Here is a 25,087-nt window from a genome sequence, read left to right as displayed (position 1 = left end):
CTCCCTAGAGATTTTTAATCATTGCCAGAGAGAATTTAGGCATTTTAAGCAAAGATGTTAAGCATTTCCCCTTTATCCTCCAATATACACACGCTGCATCCAGTGCTCCAGTAAGGCAAACATGCCATGCCCCCCTTCCCTCCTGTCCCCAACACCAGTGCCAGTGTCTGGCCTTCCTGCTTCTCTTCAAGTAGAATCACATCTCTGTTCTTTGTGCCCTAGAGTACCCAGCTCAAGCCACCATGCCTTCCATCCCCATCTTGGTCTATGAAACCTTCCCTTTTCCCTGGTATACCTGCACACATTGAATTCTCTATCAGAGGATTCAGCATTTTAGTAAATGCACCTTGCAGCTGGATTCATTCAACAAAATGGTTCAACAAAAATTTACCAAGTATTGTAAGCCAGGCACTCTGCTAGGCACTGAGTAAGCCAACATGAAGGTAGCCTTAAACTCCTTCATCTATAATCCGTATCGGTTTCACCCCCAATTAAATTAAAAGCTCCTTAAAGGGAGGAGCATACCTTTCCTAGTATGGTTTTGAAACTCACCCACCTTCCGATTTTTACACTAATAGTAAAAGCAACCAGATTCAACTTTGTTTTTCAATTCATTCACAAAAAAAAAAAAAAAAAAGTTATTTGTAACAAAGGTTGAAAGGCACTGCCATGTTACCTTACAAGCAATCCAACCATGCTGGCAAGTTAAGTTAGTTAAAGCTAAAGGTATGGCAAACTCTAATTCAAGACACAGGACACAATTTTTTTTTCAAATTATGTAGGCGTTTATCATTTAGTCCATTGCCATGGGCATATACTGAAGCAAGTAGCTCTTTGGCTTTGAAAACGATGCAGGCCAAAGTCCTTTTGCAAAGTATTTCATGTCTACATCTGAAAAGGAGAGAGGTTAGTGGTTTTCATTAGAGCAAACTCTGCAATGTGGGTTTCTTGGGACACAGTTCCAGTTTCACCCGTCCTTCTTCATCCATGGATCCTAAAATTTCCTTTTAAAAATATAATGCAAGTGAGTCATTTGGCTAACCACTTAGAAATTCCCCTGTAAGCAGCAGCATATATGGATGCCTGGCTGGCTCAGTTCGTAGAGCAGGCAATTCCTAATCTTGGGATTTTGAGTTCAAGCCCCACATTGGGTGTAGATATTACTTAAAAAAAATAAAGTCTTTTCATCTTGGTAAACTACCCCAACAGTGTGAAGTTAGAATTCCATCAGGGTGATGCCAGGTTCCATTTGAAATTTATTTGCAACCTGCTTGGGCACAGAAGCCGTTGTCTCCACAAACATTGGTGTGGTTGAACTGACAGTTAATGTGTTGTGATCTGGAGTTCACCGTTAAAAGGGTCACCCAAGCAAAGTCCTGGAGTTTATTTGGTTATTAATATGATTGTTGGCACATCCTATGCAATATACTAAATTGAATTATGGTATCAGATAAAATTATAGATGGGACTAAAGCTTGTGTATCGTCCATTATCATGTGTAATCAATAAACGATTTAATATTCTCTTGAAAAAAATTTTAAAAATAAAAAATTAAAAAAAAGTAGCAGCAGCAGCAGCATAAAGGTCATCTGATTACCAAAGTGTTGCTTCAGAATTTTCATGAACAATCCGATGATCCTCATGCTGAGTGGGAATTCCAAGGGAGGCTCTGGTATCTGGCAAATGTCAGAAGCTCCTGGCCTGTCAAACCCTATTGTGGGAGGGAAGTCTACTCTTGGTGTGCCAAGTACCGAGAGAGGACAGTCTCAAGATCTACAGCCCCTGCTGCAACAGCTCACCAAGTGCAATGAATTGTTACTGACAAGCTGGTGCCTGGGATTGGCTTCTGTGGGTAAATGCTTGGAGCGATGAGAAATTCCCCTCAAGGTCAGGAGAACTGCTTGCCATTCAACCTAACCTGCCAAGGAAGAAACCGAGCCAGAGCAGCGGCCGAAAGCTAAAATAGGGGAGACAAGAGATGAGCCAAAAAGACAATGATAATATTACTTTTGTTTTTCACTGCATTCGTATTTCCCATGCAGCTGCTGCCTTCCTTTGAGATTGGCTCATGGACTGAAGATGACGTGGTAAGCGGCTTCTGTTAATGCCTCCTTTGACCTGGGCAGGTATTTCAGACATTGGTCCACAAGCTACAGATGCAGCTGGAGGGGTCGGGGCCTTAAGAAAATCTAACTAGGAGAAGTTGACAAATTCCTTGTTTTTCTATTTTTAATGCAGTAATGATTTAAAATAAGGCCTCAAGAGCAAGGCAAGTATCTTCAAATCTTACAAGAGGATTCCACTTCCCTATGTGCTCTGAAAGGTATTCCAGAATACTATAATGAATACCAATGGCAAAGTTAAAGGAGTGATCCAGGATACCAAATGAACAAACGTGAAAACAGTTTGATCTTAAGTTTTCCTAAAACACCAGGGATGGACTGGAACCACAGTGGAGAAAGATCTGGGAAAGGCAGCTCTAGACTGGGATTCCACTGAACTGGGTCTCCTTCCTACCTTAGGCCTGTTTGAAAGTGACGGGTGCATCTGTCCTCTGGCCTTTCCCAGGAAGAACGGATGCAGACATCCTCTGCAGCTGCAGCCAGAGGAGGAGGACAGATTACTTAAGTCCAGAGGAAGTTCTATACCTTACACTTGGGTAGAGACCCTAAGGAACAATCCTTCTTAGCCTGTTGCGTCTCTGTATTTGCTTCTTTAGTGAAAAGTCTGGAGAATTCTTGATCAGAGACCTCAGGGGCTTATACTTGTCCAGGTCCATTTTATAGGCTCAAGTCCCATTAAATGAAAAAGAAAAACAGCTGTAATGCCAGCCTTAGCAAGCCCTCACCCCAGAGAACAGACCAGATGCCACAGTGTACAAATTCACTGCTAGAAACTCTTAGGAAGGTCTGTTTACCTACCTCAAACTGGTTTCTGGACTGGGGCGTTTTCCTCCCTGCCCACCATGCTCTGGTGAAGTAAAACTGCTTTCAACATTAGCTAACCTCTTTGGCTTCTATAGGGTGAGGAAACTTGGCACCACTTGCCTCTACTTCTTCCCATTCACTGGGTCTCGTGGTTGGTCAAGTTCCCACCAGCCCTGATTGTTAACAAGGAAAAAGAACTTAGGATCTATTCATGGGTCTGGATATAATCCCTTTATCCCCAGCTGGAAAGTTGGCCCATCTCATTTGAGAAGAAATTTTTTAAAAAGCACTGAGCTCTAACAGTTATTTTTAGTCTTTGCTCTGAGGTCGAGTGGTTTTCAAGCCATGTAAATAAAATCCCAGGGTCAAGGGCTCCCCAGAGAATTGCTGGGACTGGGTCTGGCCTCCCTTCTATGTGAGAGGCTACCAGTAAACACGTGCCAAGTGATATTCAAGGACAGAGGGTCACTGGGTCCAACTTCATTCTATACAGGAAGCTCTGTGCTTTAACTTGTCTTGGGCCACAGAGCTACTTCCTGACCAGGCCTAAGACATAGCATATTCTGCCCACTTCTCTGTCCACTGCTGTGTGGTCCCTGCTCCCCATACAATTCCTGGGTAAACCAGTACCCCTCAGTAGCTCCGGGGATGACCAGCACATAAAGAGAAAAGTCATTATAAGTTAAGAACCTTCTTGAAGGCTTTTTTTAAATCTCCCAAATAAAAAGCAAAACCCACATTTCCTCAAGTATCCCAAGATGTCCACAGGGAGGGGTATCTCCAATTTGAGAGCTTGATGTTTTAAATCCATAAAGAAGAATGTCTTTCATTTTACCTTGATGGTTGAGCCAAAACTTACATTGCACAACTACAGATATTTTAATCTATCAAAAAGTGTGTTTTACTGTGAAGTCAGGCCACTGACCGTGTGTGAATCTTCAAATCCATATGTGTCCTCTCTTTCACAGTATTTTTGGGTTCAGCAGCTCGTCAGAAAAGGCAAGTAGAATAACTTACCTTCTTAATTCATGCAGTTAACTTTGCTCGGGGCATGGTTTCATCTCATTTTGTTCTGCCTTCTAATCCCTTCCTTCAGGGGACTCTTCTGAAGAGATGAGCATATATGCAAGCTTGTTTAAGGAAAACAACATTACAGGAAAGCGACTGCTTCTTCTGGAGGAAGAAGACTTGAAGGACATGGGCATTGTCTCCAAGGGGCACATCATCCACCTGAAGGTACCTCAGAGAGGGAGGACAGTTGGTTGACAATCTTTACTGAGCACCTACTACGTAGCAGACCTTGTGTCATGTCAGAGGCTGAGGATACACATGCGAGTGCAATTGGCTGTTACGGTGCTGACATACTCCCATACCAGCTGATAATTAGCCTTTGCCCCCATGGGACCCCCACTCCCTCCTCATAATCCAACAGCAAAAGGGTTAATACCCAGCACAGCAGAAGTCACCTAGATACACCTGAATATCACTCCATGCCCTCAGGAAGTCCCCAGTTCAGTGGAGAAGACAGGGATTGATCATGCAATCGTGATAAAAAGACAGCTGTAGGAAATGCCACAAAGGAGAAGTGAGGTTGAGATGAGGAAAGTCTTTTGCAAAGAAGTTGTGAAGGAGCTGAGAGCCTAAAGACAAGCAAGTGTGAACCAGGGGAAGGGGATACAGAGGAGGAGGTGTTCTGAAAGGGAAGGCACCGCCAGTGGCAAGGCTGTGATGTGAGAGGCAGCTTAGTGGGCCGGGAGGCCCTGGAGACGTGTTTGTCCGGTGCCTGCAGACCCGCCATCCACCCGGGAAGACAGCTGGTAATTCCCTTAAAGGCCAGAGAGGCTGGCTGCCCATTAGGAATCCCTAAGGATGCTGGGCCTGTGCAAAGTAAAAGCTAAGCCACTGTAGTACCTAACCTCACGGGAATGTGTGTTCGGTTTGCAGTGTTTGTACTTTTGACCCGGAACGGACACACCACGTGTGTATTCTAATCCTTCATTTTCTCAGGAAATCCTAACATGTCCCCCCAGACTGAAGTCTTGAACACTTTAAAAGCGAAACCTGTTTTTGGTGCTGTTGCTTTTCTTTTCTTTTCTTTTTTTGGTAGTTTAGCAACCAGATCTGTTTCTTTGTCTTGTTTTTTAGCTACCCAAACCAAATAAGTGCTGGCATCTGTGTGGACGCTGTTACTAGAGATGTGTTTCAAGAGAGATTTTAGGATGAAATCAGTTTGTTCCCCGGACCTTCTCAACCCCATTGTGGGTGGATGGAGGGGTGGGCATAGGTTAGAAAGAAGTCAAAGAAGGAAAGGTAGAAAAAGCAGCTTCCTAGCCAAACCCTATCTCACAAAGTCTCTACTAACACGTCAACTGCTTTTCCCTTTACTTCAGTTAAAGCCACCGGTGTGGCTTTTTCCTTTCTAAGGAAATCCCCTCTGAGGTCCAAAGAGAACCCCTCTACTTCCGTTCTGCGAGCCCTGGGCCCATGCAAGGGCTGTCCTTACAGCCCGAGCACCTGTTGGATGATGGCTTAGCCTTAACTTCACCATCTTCTCCCTCTTAGAATAGGGCAGGAAACCTCATTCATAAACATACATCTCAGAGGCTGGCAAGTAATTTAATCTCGACCTCTGGGTGTGGGCACATCCATCCTGAAAAGCTAAGCTGGCTCAGATGGGCTGCGATGGGAAAAATTATTTTCTCTAGTGCAGAGAAGTTTCAAGTTTCCAACAGAGCATGTGGTAAATCCTGTCCTATTTGGCAGATGACAAGTAAGATGCTCCGACCTCCCTTTCCCTCTGCTGTCTTTGAAAAAGGACCAACATTCCTTAAGGAGCTGTCAGGAGGAAAGAGGGTGGCAAGCTTTAAATCACAGAGCAATAGTGATTTAAATACCCCCGAGCGGGCCTAGGAGACAGTGCCCCCTCCATGCTGGTTGGTATCATTAGGGCAAGCAACGTCCAAACTTATTATTGTTCAACAAATTCAGTGAATGCCTACTACCTGCAAGATTGGGCCTGTGCAGATACGAAGAAGAATCCTGCCCTTGAGGAGTGTACGCCCCAGAGAAGAGAAAACATGTACATGCAACTTCTCATGATAAAGAGTCTTGGCAGTTGGGAGGAAAGGAACCATTCACTACCTCTGCTTGGGAGGGGCTGTGGGCGGTGGGGGGGGGGGGGGGGGGCGGCCAGAGGGAAAACTTCACGGAGTGGGGAGGGTCCCCAAGCTGGATCTTGAAGAAGGACAGAATTTGGAATGCACACAGGCGCAGGAAAGGCAAGAACATGAATTTAGACAGAATAAGGAGTTCAGAGAGAAGGAAACAGGAGAGAACAGAAAAAACTGGTTCACTACAAGGAACAATAGGTGGCTGTGTCTGGAAGCCTCGTGCTGCAGAGGGTGGAAGGGAGGTGAGGCCAGACCCTGGACAGTTCATGCAGGTGTTTTCCTTCATGCAGGTGTTTCATGGCTTCTGTGCAGTGGCTTTAGGCCAGTTCATGGCTTCAGGCCAGGGGTCTGGAGTCCGACCAGCTGCAGGGAGTATTGGAAGTTTTGAGAACTGACATGTTGAAAACTTTGCTTCTGGAAGTTGTGAAGTAGATTAGAAAGGAGAGGCTAGGTTTGGAAAGACCAGTTCAGAGGTTATGATACAAAGTAAGAAGGCCTAGCTAAGTGTCACGAAAACGTGAATAGAGAAGGGAAGGATTCCACAGGTAACAGATCTATTTGCAGGTTCAAGAAGGAAAACTAGTGAACACACACTGTGACATAGCATAACCTCAAAACCATCCTGCAGAATGAAAGAAGCCAGACCCAAAGGGTCACCTAGTGTATGATTCCATCTACATGAAATATCCAGAAGATAGGTAAATCCATCTTACAGAAAATGGATTCGTGGTTGTCAGGGGCTGGGAATGTCAGGAGTGACTGCTACTAGGCACAGGGTCCCCAAATGTTTTGGAACTAGACAGAGGTACTAGCTGCACAATGCTCCGAAGGTACTAAATGCTGCTGATTCAGCACTTTAAAATGGTTAATTTCATGACAGTGAATTTCACCTCAATAAATAAATAAATAAAAAGAAGGAAAGCACAGTGGCATGTACACGCCTGACCACAGTCTTCCAGTGGGGAAGCTTTCTCTATTTGACGGACGATGGGCCTTCAAGAAGGATGCATGTGGCAAGGAGACGTCCTAGGAGCCTAGGCAGGAGGAAAAGAGGAATGCCCACCCAGGAAGTAGGAAAAGGAGGAGAGAATGGTATTACAGGAGCCAAAGGTTAAAAAGCTTTATAATAAAAGAGTCTAATGCTGCACAGAAGCCATGAAACACCTGCATGAAGGGAAAGCCCTCACTGGAGGCAGCTGGTTGGGGTGGGGTCAGTGCAATGTCCTCGGCTCATGAAGCAGAGTATCTGCCCTGAGCTCCAAAACAGCAGACCAGTATCGGGGGGGACCCAAGACTCCCCTGAAACTCATGGATGAGAATGCATATGTGCATAAAGACAGTTGCCAGAGAGGTGAATCTCAAAAGTCAGGCGGTCCACCTAACTGCCAAAGCCACAGCTAGGTTACTGGACACTCACGGGAGACTCAGCCAACACGTGGCACTCTTAAACTCAGCCGGGTTGTGGGTATTTCTGACAAATAAGCTTGTATGACAGAGCAGGATTAAGAGAAAAGGATGATGGAGGCTTGTTCTGGGAGGTCCTGCAAACATTTGTGGGGATATGAGAATAAATAGTGCTTTGAGCTGGGCCTCTGGGGATAGGACACCAGGTGAATACCTCCAGACTAAAGGAGCCTTCCTGGTACTTGTCAGGCATGTTACACACACACACACACACACACACACACACACACACACACACACACACACACAATGAGAATGTGCCCTCCATTCTCTGCTGTCACCAAGGAAAGCACAATCATCGCTGTGTACTTTCTCAAAGAGACTCTCAACCCTTAAATGGTAGGTCATGAAACTAAACAGTCTTTCTACCTACCCCTCTGCCACTTCGTTGTCCCTTTAAACCTGTCTCAGCATCCTTCTTCCCTGTGCCTGGAAGCCTTCACGTGGAGGGGCCGTGCAGAGGGAATGGGGCTGAACATCCGTAAGTGTTCATTACATTGTCAAGTGTCAACAGCTTTCATTTCACTTTGAAAAATGCATCTAATTTTTCTCACATTGGCACTTTCTTACTCTCTACGTGATATGTTCTGTTCACAGAAAAGCTGGATTATACCTGAGGAGTATAAAAAAATAATTTAAATGGTTGCCCTTTCCTTCAAGAGTTCTTTGTGCTTCAGTGGGGGCAGGGGGAGCATTGGACACATACCCATAGTAAAGCCCTTACCATGCAATAAACCCTTTAGTGAGATTTCAGCCTTAATGAAAGTCTCTGGTGATATATTCATGTTCTTTGTTGTTTTTCCCACAGTTACTCAGGGTGACAACTGCATTCTGCACACTAGAACATTAACTTGTCGCTAGTATACTCTACCAGTGTTTGAAGAATGGTTTTATTTACTGTGTACTCTGAGACTTAACATCTTTAAAATATCTGCCTGTTCCATTAAATGATTATGAACTACCTAGAATACTCTGAACAGCTTTATTCTCAATAGATGTTGGATATTAACATCCCCAAGATATTTTATGGGCTACATAAAGAATGCCTTTATATGTGCACAATAATTTAAATCCTCTCTTGGCACTATCGGATCATTAATAAAGTCATGTTTTTTTGTTTTTATTTTTGTTTTTACAGTCAGCCATTGAGAAATTAACCCACGATTACCTAAACTTATTTCACTTCCCACCACTGATTAAGGTAAGTAAGGTGTTTTTCTCACCGAGAATGGGCTACTTTATTGATGTATGCACCTGCTACATCCACACCTAAATTTGCCAATGTCGGGAATTGTCGTTTGAAGCAAACTTTAATTATTGTCTAACAAAAGGCCCTTTGAGTGAAGCTTAGGATGTGCATAAATTCAACATGCTTGATTCCTACAAGTTGAAATATTAACAGTGTATTCATGATAAGAACAACACATGTCACCTTAGTGACCCAGGGATGTTAAATACAAACATTGTAGATTAATACAATGGCCTCCCACCTGTCTCCAGAAACCTTTGTCCAGCACATAAGTCACTAAAGGAATTCACATAGTAGGGCTCTGGATTATCTATCACTTGCATTGGGTGCAGGGGGTAGGAGATGTCTTGTTTGAATAACGTATTATATTTGACTTATTATTTTGAATCCAGTCTACAAGTATATGGCACATGTTTTTATACAGTACGTGTTTGCAATTAATACACAGAGCTCTTCTCATTCACTAACTATGGTTTTCCACCTCTAAACTCCAGAAGGTTCATTTTGTTTCTTTTCTTGGCCCTTCACCTTCATCTGTTCTAGCAAGTACACAGTTCCTCTTTGGGAACTGCTTGCAAATATCTTGAGTGTTAAGAACTCTCAGAGTGAGTCTCATAGTGCATCTTCAGGTGCTAAGTGCATTGCTAGAGTAAAAGTGTACAATGCAAGATGCATTGTGAAACATGTAAGACAGTGACATTCAATTTGTAGTGCATGAGGTAAGTCATGTGGAAATGTTCTCAAAGGCTTAAGATGTCATTTCTCTTGCTTTAAAGAATTGTCATTTGTAGCTTGATCCAAATTATCAAACATTAAACAATAGGTTAGCATGGAAACACTAGTACTGAGAAATCATCTCTTCTATATGAAATTAAAAAAAAAGACACTACATACTATTTAGAGTAAATAGTGCTTGGTTTTCTGTTTTAGGACTCAGTAGATGAACCTAAAGAAAATGAGGAAAAAATCGTGAACCTTGAACTTGTTTTTGGTTTTCACTTGAAACCAGGAACTGGCCCACAGGTAAATCACATATTAAGTCTTTTGGATAAATTTCGATCTAATTTACTATTTTTCTCTCTTGGAACTCTGTGATTTCATACACCTCCCCCCCCCCTCCATCCCCAACCAGCAGATAACTCAATTATGAGTAAAGTATATGGGCTTTAAAAAATAGAATTTACTTGAAAGGCTGCCGGGGGCGCCTAGGTGGCTCAGTCGGTTAAACGTTCCAACTTCAGGTCAGGGCATGATCTCACAGTTCGTGAGTTTGAGCCCCACATCAACTCACTTGCTGTCAGCACAGAGCCCACTTCCAATCTTCTGTCCCCCTCTCTCTCTGCCCCTCCCCCACTTTCTCTCCCTTTCCCTTTCTCTCAAAACTAAACATTAACAAAAATAAAAAGAAAAAAAGAAAGAAACAAAAAGAAAGGCTGCCGGCCACCTATGTAATCCAGTCTTGGAATCTTACTCTCTTGTTCAGCTGAAGAGTCCTGTGTAAGACTACCCAAACCCTCAGGGAAACTCACAGCAAAGCACTGGGGGGTGGCGGGGAGGATGCCAAAGTGATAGTTGATGCTGTTGGGCATCGAGCATCTCATCTTCTTGTTTCTGTTTTATAACACTGAGAGTAAAACAACACTGAGAGTAGAACTGTAGGCAATATGGAAACCCAAAGAATCAGCTCTAAATAGGGCAGAAGGGCAATTGACCAACACTTATCCAATCAGGCTTTCGCTATATGTTAATTTTAGAGTATGGCAAAATTACTTGACCCAGGTGGCATATGAACTGGAATCACAAGTTTGTGTTACTTTGGATTACCATAGATAAGCAGTAATGATAACTTATATTAATGGACCACATATTGTGTTCCAGGCACACAGCACTGAGGCATAAATGCTACTTCCCCCTATTTTACAAATGAGGAAACTGGGGCTCTGAAAAGGTTAACTAACTTACCCAAGGGTTACCTGGCTAGCAAGCAGAGCGATGAGGCTTTGAATGCAGGCCTCTCTGATCCCAGAACGAAGCTCTTACTTACGGCACCGTTTGTACCTTTCTTTGGAGGCAGCAGCTAAGAGACCTTGTGAATATAGCTCCTTACAACCCATAGCCAGTTGCTCTGGGAGTGCTAGCCTAGGCTCAGCTAGCCCACTGGCCTGTCCCTAATTATGCTGTGCATACCCCAGGCCATTCCTGAAACCAGTGTTTGGGAGTGACTGGAAATGGTTTTGAGGGGGTAAACACTTCAAAAGATACACTTTCTGGACTCCTGACAGTGTCCTGCCTGCACCACTACAGATATATCGGTGCTTTTGCTGAATGGAAATCTTTATCTCCCTGGTTTTGCCATAGAAGCTGGTTGAGTTAAAAAAAAAAAAAAAAAAAAAAAAAAAAAAAAAAAAGCAGCAGCAGCAGCAGCTGGTTGAGTGAAAGGTTTCTCATATACGAGCACTTTCCTTTCTTCCTGTGATGGGTCATGGTCTAGTCATTCCTGTTGTTAGAAGCAGCTACAGAAAGTGGGGCAGTAAGATCCTCTCTACAACAACAACCAGGCACCCTTCTAGCCCTGAGATTCTGTGGCCGTGGGCACTCCCAAGGCCATGTGATGGTAAACAAATCACATATTTTAATTTGCTCTCTTTGATGTCCTCGACTCCATGGCACTTAGTACTCTTTGTTTAAACCATCGTATGGCTTGTAGGTGATGAAAGAAGAGGGAAGAATTTTTTTTGAGAGAGACTTGTCAAATTTAGTCTCAACCAAGAAAATAACTTGCAACTAACAAAGAAAGGACTTGTTAATATGGAAAACTAAAAAATATCTTCTGTAAACATTTGCAAGGTATAAAGGATACTGGAGACCAAATACAGTGGTTTCGTTTTGTCCACAGTTGTGTAGCCTTCTCAAGCCGTAGGTTTTCACGAGGCCTAAAGTCACTGCAGCTTTTGACAGCCTATTGATCCTTGATCATGCCTACAGTCATAATTTCAATACATTTACACCATGCATTCAGCAGACATTTACTGAGGACCTGGCTGTCTGCTAGAAGGTCAGAATACAAAATCAAAAAGTACAGTCCCCGGCTTGCAAGGAACCCATCGCTGATTGGAAGAAATAGACAAGATCAGTGAATGGTTTTAGTACAGAATGACGCCTTTTTTTTTTTTTAACAACATCAAGCACATCATTCAATGGAAGCACACTGGCTGCACATTGAAAGCAGATGCATAGAGGGGTCAGAGAGGATCTTAAGGTCTTTTTGGTAGAAGTGGTGCTTCAACTAAAAATTTAAAACCATTAGGAATTATTAGGCAGGGAGAAGACATGAAAGGCAAAAGGCATAGCTAGCATCTGCAAAAGATGTATGAAGTATGAAGCCAGGAGGACACAGGGAGCTCTTCTTTAGGCTAATTTCTATGGAACTGCACAACTCACTTCAAGCATCACTACCTCTGGGACTTAGCACGAAGCAGGGGGACGAGTGTGGTGAGAGTTAGGCCATAATAGTGGCTGGTGACCAGAAAAAGAACGATGTTAGGTGCTAAACGAAGGAGTTTGAAAAGTTTTAAGCAGGGAGTAGATAGGATCAGATTTATGTTTTTAAAAGATCTCGCAGGGGCACCTGGCTGGCTCAGTTAGAGCATGCGACTCTGGACCTTGGAGTTGTGAGTCCAAGCCTCATGTTGTGTGTAGAGATTACCTAAAAATAAAATATAAAAAAATTTTTTCAAGTAAATAAATAAAATATCTCTAAAAAGCACAGGGGAGGGTCAACTGGAAAGAGACCAGGCTAAAGTGAGAAAGACCCATTAGCGGGCAATGCAGACAACCAGGTTAAAGGGAACAAGGAGAGGAGGCTATGGCAGTGCCATGGAAGCGCCAGGAGTCCAAGGACCTCGAGACGGAACTGCTCAGACTGGGTCACCAGCTGGAAATGGTGTAGGGATGGGAGAGGAGCCAGGATATTGCCAGGTTTCTAGTGTGGGCAGCTGGGCAGATGATGTTATAACATAACAGATCAAAAAGTGAAATGTGCAATGTGGATGTCATGCCATGGTGCTAAAAGTATAAAGAAGTGACTGGCGGGCTCCGTGCTGAGTGTGGAGCCTGCTTAAGATTCTCTCTCTGTCCCTCTACCCCTCTCTCCAGCTCAGGCGCTCTCTCTCTCCCTCTAAAATTAAAAAAAAAAAAAAAAATTTTTTTTTTTTTAATTAAAAAAAGGACTGGAATGGATGAGGTTAACCAGGAAAAGCTTTTTTGGAAGGGGTGAGTTTTAAAGCAAGGTTTGAAGAGGTCCATGGTCATTTGCAAATAACTTCCTGAATATAATGTTTAAAGCTTCTACTTAGTACTTTGTTCTAAAGAGTTAAGTTATTTCATAAATTTCATCTCATTTATCCCCTTGGCATTTCTGTGAGATGCTTAAGGTATAATATTGTCATCACTGATCAGGAAACAGAGAACAAGAGGAAGTGTGTGACCAGCCTTAGATGGGGCGAGGACAGAGCTGAGACTGGAAATTACATCTTTATCATTACCTTCTTATTAAACATGTGCTAGCTCACATACCTGTCCCAGGAGATTTAAGCCATCTGTACATTTTCATAAAATAATCCTAGAATAAATCACTGTCCAGTTCTAAACTACCCAGTTATGCCAGCCTATACCCTAGCATTATGAAACATTTCCCCCAAATATTTGAAATTCCAATTCCCCACATGAAAACTGACCTTGACCTTGACCTTAGTGCCTTAACCTTTAAAGGTGGAACCCAAGAAAAAAGGACATCCTCAAAATCCCAACTGAGTTCTCATAAACCCATCATCACAGAAACGGTGAAGCCTTTCCGTGACTAGAATAAGTTACTAGAGGACAGTGATGCTCTGCAAGTTGTCTCCAAACCGGGCTTTGCATATCAGGGAGATCTGCTTGACCATTTCACCTTTCCTTTTACAAACAAAATGAAAGATGCGTTCTAATTACAATTACAACCTCCGGGAATAATACAGGACAGTGACCTTATGATGAAATAGCAGCTCCATTTTCCCATCGCATCTGAAAGGGACCACCAGTTCCACAACCACTTAAAATTAGTACGTTGCTTCAGTACCTGCCCTGCCAGGAGAAAACGGTGAAGATATGACCTTATCCACAAATAACAAATACATGTAGAGGAAAAGCCTTTCATTGTAAGACCGGTCAACCTTTTGTTTTAAGAATTCAGATGCAATGCTGGTTTTTAGCCTCATTTTACAACCAGATGGATTCTGGCACAAAAGTGAGGTTGACTTGCTCAACTGAGGAAAGCCATTCACGTCTGAGCGCCTACATGCCTGCTATCGTGGCCAGGGGCCACTGCATGACGCCTTGCTGTGATGTGTCTTTACTGCCTCGCCCTCTGGATAAGCGGGACCTCAGCAGACCAAAGCCCCATGCACATTTACAGGATTCTCGCACAAATGAAGTATGCTTTTCTTCTTTCCTTTTTGAGGCAAACTGGCAGGGAAGATAGGATTGGACCAAAGGCTTCGCTGGCCATTTAAATTAACAAAATCTGAGAATGGGGTTTACCCATGTATTTTACCTACTTCTAACAAGTAAATTATTAAATAATGCTATATATTGAGGCAAACCTGAACTTGAAATTATGACAGTGGAATTGGCAGAAATTGGGTCTTTCTCAGCTCAAAATTTTCCTGTGCTCAGATTTGAAATGCTTGTAATAATTATTTCATACCTTTGCCAGACACTGTGGTAAGTGCTCTGCAAACATTCTTCTCACATAATTGTTATAAGCCACCATCACAGTGAGCACTATCCCTGCATCATCTCCAAGAGAAACTGAGGAAGGAAGAGGTAAAGTTCCTTACCCAGAATCCCCACCTATTTAGGGGCATATCTAGTCCAAGGACTCAACCACTGTGTCATACTGCCCCTTTCTAGAAAGTAGCATCATCCCTAAAATAGATATATTGGTAATAAAAAGATAATTTGGGGGGGGGGGATCACATAATAGTAAATTACCATCTTTTGTTTTGTGTGGGAAATGCCTTGTTTTGTAATCTTAAGGCCTTCCACTTGGCACAAAAGGAAAAAGGTTTCTGGAATCTCAGATAGCTTCATGCACCGCCCCCCCCACCCCAGGGTGGCAACCACCCTTTCTTTCACTAAAATATTCAGCTCCATAGAGTTTATTATTATATCTCATATAAACTTGCCAGTCAGGAATATTGATTCTCAAATTGCCAAGGAATAAACTATCAAATCACCCAGCAGTTTTCTCACCAAGAAACTTTCTGAGACTGTGTCATAAAAATTTAAAATCAGGGTTATGAAGGAACTATCTGGGGAGCCCATGCTTTCCTTGCGTGTACTGGACAGTCACAGACGTGGTCCCTGGAGTCCCTACCCCCACCCCCTCCCTTCCACATGGAAACCTGTGGGTCTAAGTTGATGACCCACAGCACTCAGGGGAGAAGCCCAGGAAACACCACCCTGTCTCTGCCAGCACCCTGGCTACACGGACCCCAAAATAGACACAGGCTTCTGGACTCCTGTACCTCCTACATCTGATTTCCTTTTGAGCAGTATTCTGATGGAGCAAGTGAATAAGGAAGACAAAATAAAGAGGAACACAATTTTGAAGGTATAGAAGCAGAGTAACAGCCCCCATCAGAGTCCAAGGCTTCTTCCGTTCACCCTGCCCCCCCTTCTTGCATGCGTCACGGATAACACGGGGACCCCTTCTTCCACACCTTACCAGAAGCAATTCAGTCAACAGTTCTGCTTCTCTGTTCATCTTCTCTAGGTTAGAAACACTGCTTGTTACAAATACTTCCCACCTACTATTGTGCTGTTAGGTCTTTATTATTGGATCACTTATAAAATGTTGCATTTAATAAACAATTGAATCTCCAGGCCCTTTCTCAGAGCATTGTAAATATCAAAAACTGTCAAATGGGGCTTTTTTTCCTATTGTGTAATTTTTATAAATGGATAAATAAAGTAACAGAGCACAAAGATTTTGTAAGGAAGAAAAAAAAAAACCCAACACTTTTTGTAAATTTCAGAACAGCTAAAAGCAATGCTTTACTTTGATATATCTTGCATTTATTAAAAATGCAGTGTAAAGAAGCTTATTTCCTATGATCAACTCTTTCTTAGGGGATGAACATATGCACACACACATGTCCATGTGCCTAAGTATATGGGCTTGTAGTGGCAGGGTTCTGTAAGAAATACAACTTTTAATTGACAGCCAGGGAGCAAATGCAGCTTAGAATATGACTGCATGAACTTGCTGCATATTTCTAATCACAGTGGGGCTACACTTCATCACACAGGTCAAGCAGCTGCTTACAGGCCCAGAGCAGAGCTGCTAAGCACATACTTGCTGATAGATGGATAATCACATGTAGAAACGGCACACCAGAAAATGTCTAACAATGGGAGAAAATGGCCCTGACTTGTAGTGTTCGTGGATCTCCATGGTATAAATATTTTCACCAGGGCCAATTACCGATCTGATGTCCCTGAACTTGAAGTTGGGAAGAGGTGTGAGCAACCAGCTTGTGAGGGCGGCTCCAGCACACCACATGATCCCTCGTGGCCTTCTTCATCAAGACCCTGAATTCCTTTTAAGATAGTGAATGGCAAGGAAGTACACGTGATAAAACATAGGTATGACTGCATGACAAATGCATATAGCTGGTTTCCAGCTATAATAATATGTGTAGTTAGCTCACAGAGAGCTCTAGTTTCCCACCGAATCCATAGTTGGCTCAGATCTCCTTGGGTTGCCATTGGCTCATACAGATACACTGACTCTATTATGGGACTTCAAAAATTAGGATTTGAGTTTGTAGAGAGTAGGAATATACTACTTATGGAAACAGAAACAAAATTTAAATTTGTGATGGTCTTTTAAAAATATTTGAATAGCCACAGTTGTTGACTCCATTGATGACAGGACGTCTTTGCTTTCGAAGGTTTTCCAAAGCCACTGAAAGAAGGAAGACTGTGATAACTCAAAATGACTTGTGTTTTCTGAACCAAAAACTAGGTCTTGAGAATAATCAATTATAACAGGGACTGATTATTTGAAATGGAATTAAAAGCACTGCATTGGAAAAGCAAAGATGTACGACAACCATCTCAATCCTGTACGTCAGGATCTGGGCTGAGAACAGCTCAAATGGTAAACAATGCCTACCAGCCAGGTCAGTGATTTTTCTTCAAAGGTCATTAATTTTTGGCATCATCTCTGAAGTCATGGCAAGGGAGGGGAATTTAGTAGTCAGAAGAGCTGTTTTTATATTTTGAGTGTCCTGGGTAAAAGTCAATTTGCAGCCCATTTGTTCGCGTTTAAAAAAGCTTATAAGCAGTCATTAGGTAAGCTAGAACACCTTCTATGTTGTTCAAGACACTCAGTCTTGAGAATAGATTCTGAGTTATTCAAAATCAATAGCAAGACTTACTCTTTTTTTTCCAAGATGAATACCCAGTACCTTCCAATTTTAAAAAGAGTTTTAAAAAAATGAAAAACTCCTTTCCAAACATGCCAACTAACATCTGAACCATTTCAGGTAGTGTGTAATGCATCATATGAGAGTACGTCTCACTTGATTTCTTTTACTTTATTTTAACTTCATCCCTAAAGTCCTTTTTTCATACATAACTCGAATAACAGCCCCCCAAAAGGCAATATAACAACCTTATCTCTACTGGTGTCTAGCTGGCACCAATCTGCCCTGACCTTAGACACAAGCCATTGTTAAGGGTATAACGCATTTACATATTTTGCAATAAAACATCAGTTATTTGCATTACTGTGTCAAGTTTTATTTGATTCTTTCACCTAAAAATGACTCATTTTCCTTTCTTGTATTTTAAAAACCAACTACTCTAAGCTTGTTTGAGAATAATCAAAAATTGCCCATTTAGCTAGAAGTCATTTTCTTTTCAAAAGGCAAATGTTATTTAATCTTTCAGCTGTTCATTGTGCCATCATAAATACTTTCTTTTCAGCACAGTTGTGGGGACTGAAATGAGCCCACTAATTGCCTCCCATTTCGACTGACATGTGGTGGTTTAGTGGAAAGAGAACACAGCAGGGAGAAGGAAATAGGAGGCTGAGAAAATGAGAGCTAATTATTTTCACTGCCTCATGTCAGGCTCTGTGTCAGCCTTGTTTTTACAAACTGGAAGGTTTAGCACTAAATAAAACAAACTGGCGTCATGTTTTTATATACTGGCAGTGTCATGGAAGCAGCTGCACATCTCAAAGACAATATAATGCCTGCGTTCGCATGGACACCATCTGACAGACACTGTGAGCCACGGCTAATGAGGACATCACAGTGGTGCCAAGTGAAAGGTGCTGAATTATGTATGATTCTTCATCAGTACAGCAATAGTCCTGTACATCATTATGAGACATTGTTTTGCTGAAGAGATTAAAACATTCTTAGTTCCAGACCCTGCAACCTATACGCGCTGAAAGAGGTTATTAATGGAATTTTTAGGGACAGTTTCTTGTGGATTTCTTTTTGGTTGAAAAACAAATCTCGCGGGACAAAGCCGTGATGGGTCATGACACCGTATAGATAAAGAAGAGAAGCAAATTAACCATACTTGCATTATCTTCTTTTTAAAGGCAGCATAATAAAATAGAGAGTAGCGGGGTTATACATAATGATAAATAACCCAGGTGCTATCACGGGATGTTCCACTCTCCTGCCTTTAAAACAGCAGGTTTCAGCAGCTGAGCTAGATAATAGCAACGCATGTAAAGAAGCCTTCGGAGGCCTAAATCATCAACATCTTACTACTTTTAATACCAGCATGACCAACATTTCTACCACATTTTTATTTCATCTTGTGTTACTTCTTACATTTTCCAACAGTCACCTGCTAAGAGACTGTTTCCCTTCCCCCCCGCCCCTCCCTTCTTGAATCTTAAAAAGTTTATTTCAACCTCTATTTTATATTTTAAAACGTTTCCTCAGTACAGGCCTTTTTAAGGTGGAGAGGCCTCTTTGCTAGAATCCTGAGCAATCCCTGGTGGTTTCACTTTTTCTCCTCCCTGGGGGAAGGGGGTAAGACGGAGGCGGGATTTTAAAACTCGGTGTCTTTACCATTAGACGGGACATGCCCAGGAACTAAACTGTGGCCCCGGCGCGGCTAAGCGCACTTGCCACAAATCTCTACATTTTCTGAGTCTCAGTCTACCCATCTGTAAAGTGGAGACATGGCTGTCGACAACAGGGTAAGGCTGGAAGGGTTAAATAACACGGACAAATCTCAACAACATTATGCCAAGTGAAAGAAGCCAAACATAGACAAGTACATACTGTAAAGTTCCAATTTTGCCAGGTTCTAGAGCAGGCAAAATTAATCTATGGTGAGAGAAATGAGAAGAGTGCATACCTCCCCTTGTGTCCCTGCCAGGCAGGGACAGGAGACTTTCTAGGGTTGTGGGAATATCTGGCTTGTGGGGGTGGTTACACTGGTATGTACATAGGTCGAAATTCACTGAACTGTGCCCTTAAAAATTGGTTCATTTTACTATTTGCAACGTATATACTTCAATTAAAAAAAAAATCTACCAAAAATGTTTTTATCTGTAACCTTCAGGTAGAAGTGATCTGTAGAAGGCTGAAAGCCTAATTTGGGGTCTGTTTCCTTCCGAAATGTCCTGAATAATCTTTTTCCTAGAGTCTCTCTGACTTACCTACACTGTTCACATTTGCAATAATATTTGAGTGGAGGGGGGGGGAGGGAGAGAGGGAAATATCGTTGTCTCTGAAATGCCCAGAACTTGAAACAATATTTAAAGTTAATTTCTGTGCTATCTTCAATCCCTTTTTCTACTCGTAAAATTTACCTCTATATGGATCATTTCTTTGTACTCCCTCCCTCCCATCTTTTTTTTTTTTTTTTTTTTTTTTTGTGGGAGGGAGAAGGGATGTCTATGTTTGGAATCACTTGTTCTAGCTTGGAACTCCAAAGAATTTTAAACAGCTTGCAAAGAATGTAATAGTGATTTCTCACAAAGAGATACTTAATCTAGCATTAACTGAGTGTTGTTTGGGGTTTTATCGTCACAGTGTTAAGAGTTTCTGTTTTACTTGGCCAGTAATCTTAATTCAGAAAATTTTTTAACATAATTGGCAATACAGAAGCAGTTCAGATGGAATGCTTTCTCCTCCTCCATTAACCACACACTTGATTCTAAAATTATCCAGGTATTTCAGCAGCTGCCCAGATAAATAGTACATATCCTGGGCACCCAACGGAGCTGTCTTTTCATCAGTTTCCAATGCAAAAACTCCCCTCTTCCCAACAAAATTCCATTCATTTCTTGTAGATTTGCATGGAGAGGCAGATGATCCAATTAGTGGGAAGGTTTGGATTACCATTTTTTGCTATTCAAAGCCAAGAACATCCCAGGGCCCAGTACTGCTCCTGTGCCAGTGCCTTTTTCCTACTGGTTAGTAAGAGCATTCCCTAGAAATGTGCATCAAGATACAAATTTGAAGAGTGACACTGTGGGAATCTGGTCATGGAACAGAAATCCACAGTAGTCAGGACCGGTCCCCATGATCTGCTTGTGCAACTAGATGGGAGCGGGTTTTTTCTGGTTTGAAAAGTGGAAGTCATGCCGGGCCACAAAGCCTAAGCCAGGGCTGGCGGAAAGTGTGATTCCAAATACTGGCCAGAGAAATCAAGAAGAGGAGCATAAAGACAGTGGACTGGCACCATATGCACTTTTAACAAGGATCTTTGTCAATAATGGAGGGAACATAGGCTATGCTGGACTTATTAGAGACTCCGTATTTCAGTCTCTGCCATGGAGACTTATAAAGAAATTCACCAACATAATCTTGACTGTTTGTTGACTCTGGAAGATGGAACTCCCCTGCACTGTAATTCTTACTTCTGTTTAACCCACAACAAGGAAAAGTTCCAGATTCAGAAAAGACTAGGGTTTGGAGACCTGCTCCTCATAGCACCAAGAGACTACCTTAGATCAGTTCCGAACTCCATCTCCTTCTGTCCGTGAGATCTTGGTCAGATTTCCCCATCTCTCTATGCTTCAGTTTCCTCATCAAGGTAAGGCTCTCAGGCTGTCAATCCCATTTCATAGCCACCGTCCTCCAGACATCCGATGGTTCCTATTGGTAGGGTCGCATTAGGACCTGCTGAAGCAGGAAGGGGCAGAATTGGTGTTCTATAATCCATCTATGTGAGAAGATACAAGTTTATTCCTTCTTCTGTTTATTTCATAAGACCAGTCATTGTTATGGTGCCACTGCCTACATCTTTTTTTCTTTTTTTCCAACACTGATACCAGACTTTGGTGCCCTCTGGGTGCCCAAGTAAGATGCTCTGACCGCACCTGCCTACTCTGGCCAGAGTCCTTGTCTAAACACTCTGTACCTTCTCGCTTGTCAAAGCTTACTCAACTTCTGGCCCATTCCCTTAGATCGCTGCTAGATGATGGGGTGGCTAGTCTAATAAACTAATTGGAGCTGTGTTGGTGACTAATGTTGGTAATGATAATTACAATTGCTCCTTTCCAAGCTCCTTATTTGGCTCTGGCACTGTGCTGGGCACTTTATTTACATTATCTCATTTAATCCTCATTCAACATACTTGTGAATAGAAACACCGAGGTCCAAACAGGTTATATAAGTTGGCTAAGGTTGGGGGGAAAGTGACAGAAATGGAATTCAAGCTCCAGGAGCTGGACTTTCAGCTGTCATTTTTCATCTCATTCCCTGCTACTCCCCGAGTAATGGCTTAATGTATACTCTTTTTCTATATTATTTCTATCTTAATCATCACCATCAACCCTTTAAACCAAATGAGTAACAGGGCCATTTCAGACTGCCAGGGGTGAAATGGTTTTGGGAAAGAAGTCCTTTCAGGCCCCCAAAGGCTCTCAGAATACAGAGCTGTCTGCTTTTGATTTCTGCCTGTCAGGACTGCGAGTTGTTCACAAGATGTCCAAAGTGACTCTTGAATGTTTCCGATTCATAAATCAATACTCACATTTCTGTCACTCACATCAAGCCCAAATCAATAGTTCACCCTGGTAAAAGTGAATGGCTTTTACATCTGAGCCCACATTCCCACTACCTGGTTCCTACCACTACCAAGAAACTAAAAAGGCAGCAATTTTGCACGTAAGATCCTATATTAGGCTCATAAATATGTTGTTACTTTTAGTGATGTTCTTGATGATTTAATTCATGTTACTGCTATGAAAACCTTTTCAGTGATCGATTGGTCAAGAACTCATCACATGGCATCCTGTCTCTATTGGGTCCTGTAGAATTCAATACTTTGTTTAAATCCTGGTAGTTGTGAGCAATGCAATTCATTGACAACTTAATGACTCGCTGTGTAGCAAAAATGCAGAGAATACCTGCGGGTAATAGGAAATTGAGCAGAATTTAAAGAATTCCATGACTTGATTTGAGGGTTACTTTTCTTAACTAGGCAACAGTGAAATCACAGATGCCCCCCCCCCCCCCAAAAAAAAAAACCCTAGGATTATGTCAGGGCACTGACAGATTAAGTTAATAATTGAAGTGAACACTGCATATTTTCTTTCCCACCCAGGTTTGTAATTTAATGACATGGATAATGCCCCCCTTGTCTTACAGTGCCTTTGAGTATAGTTTTATTGCTTCTGTCGCTATCTTTTATGGTTCAGGCAAAAGCCTTTCTTTCAGATAAGAGAATTTGAAAAGTAAAAAGGTCTCTAACCCTATTATGGGGACCCTTGTTTTTCCAAGTTGGACTCTGGGGAACAGGGAAGCAGTTGCTGCAGGAGAGGACCTGCGGCCACTTGCTTTTTCAGTTGTATTAGCAAAATCTTCCCTGGTCCTTCCCCCACTTGCCTGTTGTCAATAGCTGGTCCCATTGTGGAGCTCTGAGAACCGCCCAGTGAGTACATCCTGCCACCTCTCCCAATTGCCCTTCCCTATCGGCAGCTTCTCCAACTCTGGAGCCAGGCGGCCTTGTGCTATTATCATCCCACCTCTACCACTTAATGGCCAGGAGACCCTAGGAAAATTCCTTTATTTACCTAAGCCTCATTTTTCTCACCTAATGGGAAAATAAACCTAACTTGCAGGGTTACTGTGGATCTCAAACAAAAATAGCACAGAGTACCCAGCAGCATGCCTGGAGCAGATTAAGCACTCCAGCAATGTGAGTTCCCACCTGTCAGCAACCCCTTCTCAACAGAGAGCTCCTCTGAGCGCGTGCACAGGCCGGTCTATGGCAGGCCTGAGGTCAAGGAGAGTTCTCAGGCTGTGAGGTGGGAGAGCCGAGGGCCTCGGGCATTTACACACAGCCTGAGGTCTTTCACCTGTGATTTGGCTAACTTCGTTCCAAAACTGGACAGGCAAAAGAAACCGAACTAAGTCACCTCATCTTTCCTAAGGCTTTTTATTCCAGCCACTGCTTGAGGAGGCTCTTGCCATGTCAGAGAAGTGCAGTCATGACTTCAAATAGTCATTATGCTGCCCAGTTACCTCAGGGCTCCCGCTGCCCAGGGAGCAGCCCCAAAACAGAGCAATACTGAGAGATCTGTCCATTCTGAGTGACTGATCTGACTTCTGTTAACCGAAAACTGGGTTTTCACATTATTGAATAGACCTTTTCCTTCACTGATTGGCCCTCCATCTTGTGAATGTGGTTGGGCAAAGAGGGTCACTCCCCTCAGGCACGTGCCCTGCTTGGTTGTGCAATTTATCTAGAAGTTTTCTTAAAACAAAGGGCTCCCCCAGCTTTCTGCTGAAGCCAACAGGTTTTCAACAGCCTCTTTGTTAGTGCTTTTCCATAATAATTTTGTCTGAGCTTGCTCAGGAGACATTCCAGGTCTACTCCTATGAGAGCATTTTCTAGTTTCAGCATGTAAGGTGCTCACTACATTATCCTTAACCTCTCAGAATCCTTCATTCTTCAAGTAACGTAAAAGAGAAGGTGAATTTATGGTTCAGGGGTCAAATTTGGTGCAAAGACATGGCGTATTTCTCCTTTTCATTGCACACACAGTGTTTATCTGCCAACATTTTTATTATTATTCATACAGCCAAGTTAAAAAAAATATATTTATAATGAATCCTCCCTTATCCGCTAAATGCAACCATTAGCATTTTATTCTACTTGCCTTATCACATATATGTCCATCTATCGCTCTAGCCATATACCAATCTTCATGTTTTTGATGCATGTCAAAGTCATTTGCAGACACCAATACACTTCCTCTTAAATATCTCAGTGCGCTAGAGTTCAAGAAGAAATGCACACATCTTAAGTATACATTCGCTGAATTTTGACAAATGCATATGCCTATATGACTCAAACCCCTGTGAACAGAGTATTAGCCCCCCATAAAGTCTCACCATGCCCCTTACCAGTCAATCCCCATCTGCAGAAACAACCTTTTCTGAAATGTTGCCACTGCAGATTGGTTTTATCTGTTCTAGAATGTCACATAAACGGAATCCTTAGTATGTTCTTTTTTTTTTTTTGTATAAGACTTCTTTCACTCACTGTAATGGTTCTGAGATTTTATCCATCTTGTTGCATGTGTCAATGATCTGCTCCTTTTGTGTTGCTGAGTAACATTCCATTCTGCGAATATATGATACTTAACTCATTCTCCTAATGAACACTTGGCCTGTTTCTAGGGAGCTTTTAATTTTGATTTTTGGGTTTTTTGTTTTTTGGCTATTATGATAAAGCTACTCAGAGCAACACTGTACAAGTCTTTTTTCATTTCTCTCAGGTAAATACCTAGGAGTTGAATTTCTGAGTCATCAAATAGATGTATGTTTATACATATGGATATATGTTTATAATAAATTGCCAAAGCCTTCCCCAGAGCGATTGTACCATTTACACTTCCACCAGCAATCCAGTAGCTCAAAATCCTGGCCAACATTGGATGTTATCCATCTTAGCCATTTGGTGGGCATATAGTGGTATCTCATTGTGGGGACATTTTAATTTACATCCCTGGTGACTAATGATATAGAGCCCTTTTTCATTACATGGTGGTTTTACTGAAAATTTAATTAACGTGACATCATTTTTAAAAATCGAGAGGTTTCACATAAGAATCCAGATATCCAGCTTTTTGGGAAACATTAAAGGACCTAGCAAGACTGAGGTCATATTCCCACATGGGGATAAGCAACAGAAGCTGAGTGATGGCTGTCCCTTTAGGGCAGCTGCCCTTTAGACCCCCA

General features: G+C 42.3%; 1 protein-coding gene across 1 annotated transcript in view; it reads left to right on the top strand.

Moving 5' to 3' along the window:
- Window positions 1-25,087, top strand: part of MAP3K20 (mitogen-activated protein kinase kinase kinase 20) — a 187,202-nt gene that overhangs the window by 149,852 nt on the left and 12,263 nt on the right. Inside the window, exons 12-16 of the mRNA XM_060621687.3 lie at window positions 2,043-2,087; window positions 3,896-3,926; window positions 4,024-4,163; window positions 8,700-8,762; window positions 9,741-9,833. Coding sequence (XP_060477670.1) covers window positions 2,043-2,087; window positions 3,896-3,926; window positions 4,024-4,163; window positions 8,700-8,762; window positions 9,741-9,833 — 372 coding nt within the window. The remainder of the gene's footprint in view (window positions 1-2,042; window positions 2,088-3,895; window positions 3,927-4,023; window positions 4,164-8,699; window positions 8,763-9,740; window positions 9,834-25,087) is intronic.

Source organism: Panthera onca, chromosome C1 (assembly GCF_046562875.1).
Source record: "Panthera onca isolate mPanOnc1 chromosome C1, mPanOnc1 haplotype 2, whole genome shotgun sequence".
Classification (NCBI taxonomy): domain Eukaryota; kingdom Metazoa; phylum Chordata; class Mammalia; order Carnivora; family Felidae; genus Panthera; species Panthera onca.
This window is presented reverse-complemented; position numbering and strand designations above follow the sequence as displayed.